General features: G+C 45.8%; 1 protein-coding gene across 1 annotated transcript in view; it reads right to left on the bottom strand.

The window, feature by feature from the left end:
• LOC310671710 (inactive dipeptidyl peptidase 10-like) overlaps positions 1-12,802 on the bottom strand; it is a 60,591-nt gene that overhangs the window by 36,004 nt on the left and 11,785 nt on the right. Inside the window, exons 5-7 of the mRNA XM_083428150.1 lie at positions 11,902-11,976; positions 9,698-9,750; positions 7,754-7,835 (exon numbers count right to left, since the gene is read on the bottom strand). Of these exons, the coding sequence (XP_083284276.1) occupies positions 7,754-7,835; positions 9,698-9,750; positions 11,902-11,976 (210 nt within the window). The remainder of the gene's footprint in view (positions 1-7,753; positions 7,836-9,697; positions 9,751-11,901; positions 11,977-12,802) is intronic.

Genomic DNA, 12,802 nt, shown 5'->3' with positions numbered 1-12,802 from the left:
AGAGGTATTTGTGTTCTCTATTCTGCCCACCCCTTCTGAGGGACCAAATCGGAGGGACTGGGCTGTTTTACCATGCCCAGTGCCACCAGAGTAGCCTATTTTTGAAAGGTCTTTGCTGATTGCATGTTAATTCACCAATCATGCTAATGCCATTGTCTTAGTCTACTCTAGTGATGGCTTCACATGATTGCTCTCCCCGCTACTGTAGATAAGGTGGCATTTTTCAGTCCACGAAAGCTCCATACCAGGGTCCAGTCAGAAGTAGGTATTCTGGCAGACAGGATTTATGCTGTAGATTGCCTCCTATGATGTATGTATGTATGATGTATGGAAGTGAGAAGTGAGAGCTGGACCATAAAGAAGGCTGATCGCCGAAGAATTGACGCTTTTGAATTATGTTGCTGGAGGAAACTCTTGAGAGTCCCATAGAATGCAAGAAGAACAAACCTATCCATTCTTAAGGAAATCAGCCCTGAGTGCTCACTGGAAGGACAGATCGTGAAGCTGAGGCTCCAATACTTTGGCCACCTCATGAGAAGAGAAGACTCCATGGAAAAGACCCTGATGTTGGGAAAGATGGAGGGCACAAGGAGAAGGGGACGACAGAGGACGAGGTGGTTGGACAGTGTTCTCAAAGCTACAAACATGAATCTGACCAAACTGCGGGTGGCAGTGGAAGACAGGAGTGCCTGGTGTGCTCTGGTCCATGGGGTCACGAAGAGTCGGACACGACTGAACGACTAAACAACAACAACATGTATGACTGGGGAGTGGTTTTTTGCTAAGGGCAATGTCTTTAAAGGTTCCTGCACACTTTTGTTCAGGGCCTCTCCCTCCTTGGAAGGGGGGCAGGGAACTCTGTTGCAACAGAGATAATAAATATCTGCCTTGTTTTCCACTGGATCCTGCCTCCATTCATTTTTCTCTGACCAGTCATGGACTTAGGGGACTCGGAATCCCAATGCGGAGTTGGGCAGCAAAAGCGAAACCCCAATTTTTACATCACCCTTCAAGCACAGCCCCTTATACATCATATTACAGTAGTCCAGGTGGGAGGTCAACAGAGCATGGTGATGATGACACTAGTAATAACAGCAGCAGCAACAATGAAACAAGAAGAAATTCCGAAGAAAGAAGAATGGCAGGCGAAATTAATGGACTATGCAGAATTGGACCAAATGACAGGAAGGATTCGAAACCTGCGGGACCAGAGATTTACAGAAGATTGGAAGAAGTATATGAATTATTTGAAGAGCAACTGTAATCAACAAATTACGCTAGTAGGACTATAAGAAGCTTTGTAAGGAGAAATATCCGAAGTGTTTACAAAGTAGAAAAAGATAGAGATATTGGTTATGAGTTTGAAATGTAATAGGGAAGATAAGAAATGCATACTGAGAGATTAGATTGGAAAATTTTCTGACAGGATTGATGGAAGTCAAAAATTTGAATAAGATGTAAAAGTATGTTTAATTACTGTTGAGAAAGATATGTTAAAAAAACCAATAAAAATTATATATATATATATATATATATATATATATATATAAACAGCAGCAGTAGCAACAACAATAGTAGCAGCAAATTTTTACAGACTTAAGCAGTGGTACTCAGGGGTACGCATACCCCTAAACATTTTGTACTCTTTGTACTTTTGTGTATTTATTTTTCCTGATTTAAACTATAAAATGGTGATTTTCTTGAGTCAAAATGAGAGTACCCCTAAACATTTTTTTAATAGAAAAAAAGCACCGGGTATAAGGGGAACAAATTTGGATCGGAAGTGTGGCCACACGGCTCAAAGGACACGCTTCCTGAACTTGCAGCTGTTTGGATAAAGGGAAACAAAATTCCACCAGGCAACCTCGACCCGCCCTTCCCCTTCACCTGCCCTGGAAGGATTCCGGAGGCAGGAGCTCCAGCAGGTGAAGAGCTCCAGATAGGTTCACCACAAAGAGTTGAACAGAAGGGATGGGCTGTCCGGCCTGAGAAGAGAAGAGAAAGTGGAGAGACAGGAGGAAGTCAAGGGCAAGGAACAAAATATGTGAACACATCAGGGTGGGAGGTCAACATGCAACAGCAGGAGCTGTCATCAGTCATAAGCATTGATGCACTAATAGACAGGCCTGTGGTACAAGCAAACCCTATTCCATAGGAATGGGGAACCTGTGACCCTCCAGATGTTGTTGGACTACAGATCCCATGAGCACTAGCTAGGATGGCTAGGGATAATGGGATGTTGGGAAACTGTGTACATGCAGCTACTCACACAGAGTCACTTAAGGTTTGGCAGACAGCCAGGAGGCAATCTGAAGGAGTAAGTCTGCCTGGTGATAACAGAGGCATGAAGACAGCTCCCTGATTGGTCAAGCTCTCTCAAGGGAGTGATAATTAATGGCCTACTAACTGGAATGTGTTCAGAGCTCAGTATTCAGAGTTCAGTGTGTCAGTGAGTGTAGGAGTTGTGAGTCGTGTCAGAAAGAGCTAGCAAAAGATCCGTGTTCTTTTCTGTAAATAGTCCACTGTATATAATAAACACCTAACTACAATTCCTGGTTCCTGCTTCATCTATCCTGTCTGCAGCCAAGTCGCCAATTGCTTCCGTGGATTCTGCGTTTACTCTGCTAGGTCTGGCTACGGTCCTGCAACTAGTCGGAAAGTTGCGGAACACCAATAGGTTTTGCCAATAGGTTATGGGCCCAGATTGGCGCAGATTGGTTGTAGTTTAGCAACATATTTAGGACTACAGGTTCCTCATTTCTTGCTTTGAGGTGCCAAGAGTCTACACCTGGCCCCGCAAACCCTTAAGACCAGACCCTCCATGTGTCCCTATTTTCCAGAATTTACAGAAGCAATCCTGGTTTCTGATATGATCCCGGAATATCCCGCTTTACCTTAGGACATCTCTATTTTCATCAGAGATGTTGGACAGCTGTGTAAGACAGGTGTGGGGAACCCTAACCCTCCTGATGTTACTGAACTACATGCCATTGGCCATGTTTTCTGGGGCTGATGGGAGTTGTAGTTCAACAAAATCTGGAGGCCCAAAGGTTCCCCTCACACCCAGTTTGAGAGGATAAATGTGCAAAGTTAGACCAGCAAAAACCTGCAGGTTGGTTGGTTCCTCTAAGGCAGGCATAGCCAAACTTGGTACTCCAGCTGTTTTGAGACTACAATTCCCATCATCCCTGACCACTGGTCCTGTCAGCTATGGATGATGGGAGTTGTAGTCCCAAAACAGCTGGAGGGCCAAGTTTGGCCATGCCTGCTCTAAGGTCACCTAAACATCCTTGTGACTGCTGGCCTCCCTCTAGTCCACCCCTTGTAGGGGAGGATAGAAGCATAGCTGTCAACTGTCCCTTATTTGGCGGGAAAGTCCCTTATCCCAGTGCCGTGTCCTGCTGCTATCCCTTATTGATGATGTTCCTTAAATTTCCCGGGTTTCAAAGGAAGCAGCTCCTCTCCCTCCCTCCCTGCCGGCCAGGGAGGAGGGAGGCTCCAGCTGTGTTGCTTGGCTGCATAGCTCACCCAATAAGGAGTCTAAGAACGACTGCGGGCTGGAGCTTGCATGCCTTGTGCCGGCCGATCAAATCGGCCGCGTTGCCTGGGGACTCGCCTTTGCTCAGCGCTTCCCAGCGGAGAGGTGACGGTGGTTTTCCCTGCTGCATTCCCTTTGCTGGGTTGCTGCGCTGTGGGTACCACCGCTTGAGGCTTCGTTTGGTCGCTGGCTGGGCTTTCTGCCTTTGGCTCGGAGGGGCTCAGAAGTTGAACATACCTGTGCCTGGAAAATCCCTTATTTTGGCTGCTGATCCCTTATTTTCGAGGCTGCTGGTCCCTTATTTTCAAATCTATAAGTTGACAGCTATGGATATAGCTAAGTGAGACTCACCTTAGGATAGGGATAGTGTTGGCTGGTAGGGTATTTTCCTCCAAGAAACTGGGGCAGTTCCATCTTTGGCACCAGGGAGTTGTTGATGGAAAGATAGGCTAGCCACATGCTATCAGGTGAACACCAGTGAGCGCTGGCAGTCTGCAGGATCTCCTCTTGGAAGCAAGGGGGGATATCAGATATGAGTATCAAGCAGTAAACCACGACTGCTGGAGCCCACCTGCCTTTCCTCATGAGAAATGCAGAATGCACACAGAATGCACAAAGGGGCACACCTTGTCTCCGAAAACATCTGCGTCTCTGTTACTTTCACCTAGATTACTTGTTCAGACCCCTCCCCTCTCATTCACCCATTATTTTCAGGCCTCAACAGGCAGGTCACTCTGAACGGTTCTACCAATGCCATCCCTGAAAGCAGCATATTTATTTCTGGAAAGGTTAAATAAGGAAATAGCTCCCCCTGCAGGCCATGGAAGACACAACTGGCCAGTGGACTTCATTGCACTTTGGAGTGCTTCATTTAACTTTAATTAAACTGAACTAAGCCTTTATCGATGTTTTGCTGAGTTCTTAAAAGACAGGAGAAAGTGCAAATTGCTCCTAAAGGTAAAGGTACCCCTGCCCGTACGGGCCAGTCGTGTCCGACTCTAGGGTTGTGCACCCATCTCACTTAAGAGGCCGGGGGCCAGCGCTGTCCGGAGACACTTCCAGGTCACGTGGCCAGCGTGACGAAGCTGCTCTGGCGAACCAGCTTCCCGCTATAAAGCGGTCCCTATTTATCTACTTGCACTTAAGAGTGCTTTCGAACTGCTAGGTGGGCAGGAGCTGGGACCGAAAGACGAGAGCTCACCCCGCCGCGGGGATTTAAACCGCCAACCATGCGATCGGCAAGTCCTAGGCACTGAGTTTTTACCCACAGCGCCACCCGCGTCCCTTGCTCCTAAATGGCCATTAATCACCACTGTATGAACTCAGAGGAGAATTGAGAGGAACTATTTTTTGTTTATTTCATAAAATTTGTACACTGCTCGATTGTTAAAAAAAAAGAAAGCCCTCAGAAGTAAAGGCAAGACTTTTAAAATCACAGGTGTGTGAAAGCATTCCACTGTGTTATTTTGGCACTGCAAAGCGGATGGGGCGATGCCACCCCCTAGAAGACTGCTGCCCCAGGACTCCTGACTGTGTTCATAGGGCCTTGACCTACTCACCTTCATATAGCCAGTCAGCAATCCCATTGAAGACAACTGCTTGGCGTCCAGATGTGGTGATGCGTTTGGCCCGGCTGGAGACTCCAGGCTGATAATAAATGTCGTTATCCAGGATAAAAACCTGAGAAGGGAATAAATCAGTAAGATGACTGGAACTTCTGGTTCTATGATCGCTACCAGGGATGCAATTCGGTAATTTTAGATTCTATACTGAATTCAGACAGCAAGGCATATTCCCTCTTTTACTTCAAAATGTGTTAAGCCAACCCTGCTGTATTTTCAATCTGTCACCCCCGCTCCCCAAGTGTTATGTACTGAGTTGAATAGGATCCAAAATGCAGCAGTCTGATTGGTCCTAGAACAATAGGATTCAGAATGCAGCAGTCTGATTGGTCCTAGAACAATGCAGCAGTATGATTGGTCCACAGGAGCCACCCAATCCAGCTCCAGTTAGAAGTGAATCCACAACCTGATTGGCCTACAGGAGAATCCCGGAATTAGCCAATCACGTGGGGCCCATTGTGTAAATAATGTATATAAAGCAGAGATTGTGGGGGAACCTCCATTCCTCCTCACCACTATGAGATGAATAAAGAGCATGAAATCCACTCTCGACTCCGAGTATATTTCACCAAGTCAGCAGAGTTCTTCTGCCCTAAAGTCCTGCCCCAGTGGCACCACGGGTGATCACAGCAACTTTCTAGGGAGGCTAACCTTAACTAAATAGGTTGGGGAGCCAAAGAGCAACTTCACAGGCAAATTGCTGGCTTATGTTGCCGTTATCCACTAGGGATCCCTTCTCCAGGTCTTGCCCACAGGGATCAACTGTTGTTGTTGCTGCTGCTGCTGCTGCAGCCATGCTCACAAAGCTCTAACTCAAACTGCTGAGGATGGAAATCAAGTCACAGGCTGACGTGTGTTGTTCTTGGTTGTGACATATGAAATCAACAACAAGAAAACTACCGTTGGGCAAACCTTGCCAGAGATTGGGGTGGGAAGGAAACAGAGGCAAACTGAAAATGTCCTGCTAATCGATTTCCCCCCATTAGCATAAACTAGGGCTGCTTTAATTTGTCAGATTAAACCAAATAAACAAGGAATATTCGGTGTTATGTTGGAGGGGATGCCAGGAAACAGGAAATTCACATGTGGTGGGGGTGGAAATATGTACACTTTTTTTTGATGAAGGGGGCTTACGGAGATAACAGAAATCACTGGATTAAAGCTGACCGAAAGTCCATTATTATCAATTTACAATGGGGTGGGAGGTTCGCAGGCTGTGAAGGACTTGCTCACAAATTTATTGACAGCTGCACAAATTATTATAACTAGGAAGTAGAAAGGGCAAACAGAATATAAAATGGAAGAATGGTATAAAGAGGTGTAAGGTAAAGGTAAAGGTACCCCTGCCCGTACGGGCCAGTCTTGACAGACTCTAGGGTTGTGCGCCCATCTCACTCAAAGAGGCCAAGGGCCAGCACTGTCCAAAGACACTTCCGGGTCACGTGGCCAGCGTGACATCGCTGCTCTGGCGAGCCAGAGCCGCACACGGAAACGCCGTTTACCTTCCCGCTAGTAAGCGGTCCCTATTTATCTACTTGCACCCGGGAGTGCTTTCGAACTGCTAGGTTGGCAGGCGCTGGGACCGAACAACGGGAGCGCACCCCGCCGCGGGGATTCGAACCGCCGACCTTTCAATCGGCAAGCCCTAGGCACTGAGGCTTTAACCCACAGCGCCACCCGCGTCCCATAAAGAGGTGTAGGATATTGCTATTAATTATAAATTAATATGTGCCATTAAGGTAATACGGGAAATATGCAGGAGAAATGATTTTGAGGGTGTTTGTGTAATTTGTAGTGTTAAAACAGAAAGGGGTCAAACCATTGCAAGAGGTGTTGAAATTTTGGGAGGTTGGATAGTTACAATGGAATGGTCTTAGTGGTGGGGTGCACATTTTTATTCTTATTTATTTATGATTATTACTTTGTCAATAAAAGATTTAAAAATTACAAACATAAAAATAAACTAGGGATGCTGCCTGAATAACACAAATTTGCAGTCAACAACTTGCTTTTCAGGTAATGAATTAATTTGGTGGGCAAGACAGCTCTGTATTATTATTCCAAAATTATTCCAAAAAAGAGAGGAAAGAATGGGGGTGGTTAGGGTGGGGAAAAGCAATCAATGCCCCCAGTACCAGCCACCTGAGGTGGCAGCCTCATTCTACCTAATGGCAGAGCTGGCCCTGAATTTAAAGTAAAGGGAAAGGTACCCCTGCCCATACGGGCCAGTCTTGACAGACTCTAGGGTTGTGCGCTCATCTCACTCTATAGGCCGGGAGCCAGCGCTGTCCGCAGACACTTCCGGGTCACGTGGCCAGTGTGACATCGCTGCTCTGGTGAGCCAGAGCCGCACACGGAACGCCGTTTACCTTCCCGCTACTAAGCGGTCCCTATTTATCTACTTGCACCCGGGAGTGCTTTCGAACTGCTAGGTTGGCAGGTGCTGGGACCAAACAACGGGAGCGCACTCCGCCGCGGGAATTCGAACCGCCGACCTTTTGATCGGCAAGTCCTAGGCGCTTTTACCCACAGCGCCACCCGCGTCCCTGGCCCTGAATTTATGAATATGTAAATAAATTGAATAAGTACTTACCAGCTGGTTATCCTGGGCTCCCCAGGCTGCATATTGCAGACGAACAGTATCTGCCTTGGGCACATCGAGGTTGCTGGTCTCCCTGGAAAAGGAAACATGAGACCACTTTCCTGCAGGAGAATTATTTGGGAAGTGCGGCAGGCGGAAAGAGGGCAGTAGGGCCTCTTATGCTAATGTCTGGTCCACTGTTAGCAAGACTGTGTAATTTGGGGGGGTGGGGAGTAAGAGAGACTAAACAAGGGATTACGGTGAGGAATGGCAGATTAAGTTGATGGACTACATGGAATTGGCGGAAATGACTGGCAGAATCCGAGACCAGGGAGAAGAGTCGGCGGAAGAAGACTGAAAAAAATTTAAAGTATATTTACAGAAATACCTCAAAATTCATGAATGTTAGAAGAATGCTGGAATGAAGTTATACGGTTTTAGCAGAAATGTTATAAAGAATTAAGTAAAAACTGATTGTTAATGGGCCAAAGTGGAAAATTTAAAGTTAGATTGTGTTAAGATAAATTATAGAACAAAAAATGGAGAAAGATGGAAAGGATTTGCTGAAACAGCTAATTGAACTAGAATACAAAAAAGGGAGCTGTGAGGAGGTCGATGAAACAAGTAAATGAAAGGTAAAGATAAGGAAATGTTGGATGTGTTTTTAAATGTTTTTGTTTTTCTTGTTGTTCTGATGTATTGTTTTTTCTGTTTTTCTTTTTATTTTTGATGTATTGTTTGTTAAAATTTTTATTGTTTCTTTTCCTTTTTTCTTTTTCTGTAACTACTAAACTTCTAATAAATACTATTTTTTTAAAAAAATAAACAAGGGATTATGGTAATCTATTAGTCCCTCTCCAAAGCTAAAAGGGAATTTTGCAAAAATAACCAAACATATACTGCCGTAGTTGCAACAAACAGCTTCAAATTTTTGATTTATGGTGTGTGCTTTTAATAAAGTAGGGACAAGGAAACTGCGGCTCACCAGCTGTTTTACAACCCCACCCAGCACAGCCAACAGTCAGGGTGATTTGGGGACCCCACAGCTTCCCACAGCATCCTTGAATATACTCATTATTTTTAAAATAATCTAGGCTTAAGTATATAAATACGAAGTAAAGTGAAATGAAGCAACCGTTAAGTTTATGGTACAGTGCTGAAACCATGGGGTTAGGAACAACGAACCAGAGCAGAAATATTTGGTGCTGAACAATCAGTGATGCAGCCTTGTTTACTTAAAGATCTGGAGGACTAACCCAATGGTGAAAGGCTGAAGATGTCTGTGTAAATTTAGGAATATATTTCACAAGTTACAAGACTCCAGCACAGCGAGAACTTCTGGGTAAGAATTAATGTGAAACCTGAGTGTAGTATTATAAGATGTGACAAACCCCTCATGCGGTTTCCGCACACAGTACATGCTGGGAACTCAGCTGTGTATTCATTGAGCGAAAAAATCCTAAGTATGCAATCGCTGAGCACTGTAATCTGCTAATGGATTTCACATTAATTCCTATGCATAGACCGTAATGCCTATTGAGAGATTTTGTAATGGCAAACTGGCTGTCAGCCTACCGGAAAGCAGGAAGGGTGTTTTTTAAAATAAAAAAGATCTCTTTATTTAAATGTTCTTTTAACAAGCATAACTAATCACATAATTACTAAGACCACAAAGTATTACAAACACCATTTTTTTAAAAAAAATAAAATGTAAAGGGTGTCAGAATGAAGAATATGTGTGTTTATGTTAAAAGCTGCTCTGCCAATCCACAGCAGTAGGATAATAATTTTTGGTACTCACAACACATGTGACTCAGGTCCCAAAGGTTGTGGACCCCTTAAAGATATAGAAGTGGGGCATACATGATGGAATAGATGCAAATAACAATACAGCAAATAAAGACCTCGTCGTTCTATTTGAATAAACTCGCCCTATGGTGCAGGTCCAGTTCTTACCTGGTGCCCAAGTTATAGATCAAGTAGCGAGCTGTGAAAGAGTAGCGGAAAACCTACAGACCAGCAGGAAATAAAAAAAAATGATGTTAGTGTGGAACAGTAGACGCTTCCTGGGACATCAATTCTCCCATTTTCTGCAGCTGATTCGGCTAATGATAACCAAGGTGGTTGGCTTGCCTGGCAATCAGATAGGAAGAAGTGATGGACAAGTTTTGCCCAAAGCTGGATTCCTCTGGAACTTGAGTAAATCCTAAATCCAGCACACCCCAGTCAACCACACCATGTTGGCTCTAAGACCCTTAGGAGCGAAAGGGATCATTTCCATTTACTCTACCTGCCTTTTTAAAATTTGTGGCCTTCACCTAACCAAGCTGGATGGGACGCAGGTGGCACTGTGGGTTAAACCACAGAGCCTAGGACTTGCCGATCAGAAGGTCGGCGGTTCGAATCCCCACGACAGGGTGAGCTCCCGTTGCTCAGTCCCTGCTCCTGCCAACCTAGCAGTCAAAGTGCAAGTAGATAAATAGGTACCGCTCTGGCGGGAAGGTAAACGGCATTTCTGTGCGCTGCTCTGGTTCGCCAGAAGCGGCTTAGTCATGCTGGCCACATCACCCAGAAGCTGTACGCTGGCTCCCTCGGCCAATAAAGCGAGATGAGCACCGCAACCCCAGAGTCGGTCAGGACTAGACCTAATGGTCAGGGGTCCCTTTACCTTTTAACCAAGCTGGATAGGCTTGTATACTTGGGTCACATCCACCACATATACTTAAAGCACATTTAGAACTGATGGCTTCCCCCAAAGAATTCTGGGAACCTCCGCTTACCCATTGCGGAGTTACAATTCCTCCCAGCACCCTTAAAGAACTACAGCTCCCAGGATTCTTTGAGGCAAGTCGTGTGCTTTAAAATGTATAGTGCAGACCTTGGCTCCACCTCTCAATCCCATTGAAGACTTTGATGCCTTTTAGGTCCGACATCAGCAGGGACGTGGGTGGCACTGTGGTCTAAACCACTGAGCCTCTTGGGCTTGCCAGTCAGAAGGACGGTGGTTCGAATCCCCGCGACAGGGTGAGCTCCCGTTGCTTTGTCCCAGCTTCTGCCAACCTAGCAGTTTGAAAGCACACCAGTGCAAGTAGTAAATAGGTACCACTGCAGTGGGAAGATAAACAGTGTTTCCATGCGCTCTGGTTTCCGTTTCACCAGAAGCGGTTTAGTCATGCTGGACACATGACTCGGAAAGCTGTCTGTGGACAAACGCCGGCTCCCTCAGCCTGAAAGCAAGATGACTGGACTTAACCATCCAGGGGTCCTTTACCTTAGACGTGTGATCACAGATGCACTTAGATGACACTTGTGGACTGGAAATGCGAGGAGAGGCTTGATTTTCACTTATAATCAAATAACCATGGGATGGGATGAGGAAAGGACTTGAGCTATGGCCTATGCAAAGCCCGATTTTTGGTACCTGCAAGGTGCTTTTGCAAAATATTGATCTGGCACTTCTGCTGCTGCATTAAATTTCGAATCTCCTGAGTTTTATAGCTGCCAGTCCTGCTACACTTAGTAGTTCATAGGCTTCTAGCAAGTCTGGCTTCACCCTCCCTTTCTCACAGCTCCCAGAGATGTGGTTCTTGGTTTAGCCCCTCTTACTGGCGCCTTTCCAGAAGTTCATTCTAGCCACCGACAAACTGATGGCTGCTCAAACAGCCCTATAGCCTAGCTGCATCATTACCGGCCCCACACCGGGCATCCTATATGATGTCAGGTGTAGGGCAGGTATGTGTGGCTTGGCCACAACAGTCTCGCAGTCCAAATGGGGAGACCTGGTGGGCTAAATCAGGCCCACAGACCAGAGGTTCCCCACCTATGAGATAGACTACAGTCCCATTAGAAAATTTTGGTGTATTAGCAGAAATGGATAGAGAAGCAAGATTAATTTTCCACAGCTGGCATGGAGAACGGTGACTCCGCACTTTTGCACATTTGTATGGTTTATAATTATCCAAGACGGGAACAGAGAAAGGCGGCCAATTTCAGCACCAACTGGCCTGTTCAAGATTCTGTTAGTGATAAATCCTGACCCTTTCTGTGGCAGGTGGCGGGTGGATCGATTCCAGCACCTCAGATATTTAAAGGTTTTGCCTTTTCTTTTTAATGCATTGGGTGGAGGAATTAACCAGCCTGCAAGCACTTTGGGCCCTTACCTGCTGCACATCGCAAGCCAAAAGCAGGAACTGCAAATCCGGTGACACTTGGAAGTGGGAGGCTTTCAAGAAATGCTGTGGAAGGGGAAGGAAAGAGGGGATGAAAGAAGAATGGGGTTGTTAATGTAAGATGGGGCAACTGCACCTATTATTGAGGCCAAGTTTATTTTCTTTTTCATATTGAACCGGTGAGCAACCCGAGCTGAGAACAAGTTGGCTAAAGACCAGGAGTCTGGTCTGCTGTGGCAACATAGGAAGCTGCCTTAAACTTAGTCACCTCATTGGTCCATCTAGTTTGGTATTGTCTGCATCTCTTGGTATTGGGTCTCCAGCTGTTTTTGGGCTACAATTCCCATCATCCCTGACCACTGGTCCTGCTAGCTATGGATGATGGGAGTTGTAGTCCAACAACAGCTGTTTGGGAAACTCTGGTCTAACACCAAGGGTGGTGTAGGAGCCCTTCAGATGTTGCGGGGGCCCAACTCCCAACAAGTCTCTTCTCTGAAGGTGTCATAGCAGCTATCTGACTCTTCACAGAGGCACAGTCTTAGTTAGTGATTTACTAGAGTCCTGGGGCCACTCTGTCTGCCTTAGCTTTACATAGCAACAGCAGCAGCACTATGACTACTAGATACACAATCCATACAGCTCTCTGACTGAGGCCCATAGACAGGCTGGCTTCTTTTTATAGGGAGAATGAATCATCATCCAAGATGAGTCCTGAGTCACAGGGACTTGGCAGTTTGCTGTTAGCAGTTAACAGCAGGCTTAGGCTTGAATGACTGTGTAGGCCTTGTAGGCCTTGCCTTACTGCTTCTGCTCTTAAGAACCTTTGTCTCGTGACATATCCAACCTTCTCTGCCTGCTAGTACAAGGTCTTTTGTGCGAGTGGATGAGTTGA

The sequence above is a fragment of the Podarcis tiliguerta genome (assembly GCF_965153285.1).
Source record: "Podarcis tiliguerta genome assembly, chromosome: 2".
Lineage (NCBI taxonomy): Eukaryota > Metazoa > Chordata > Lepidosauria > Squamata > Lacertidae > Podarcis > Podarcis tiliguerta.
The sequence above is the reverse complement of the archived record's forward strand: the minus strand, read 5'-3'. Positions and strand labels throughout refer to the sequence as shown.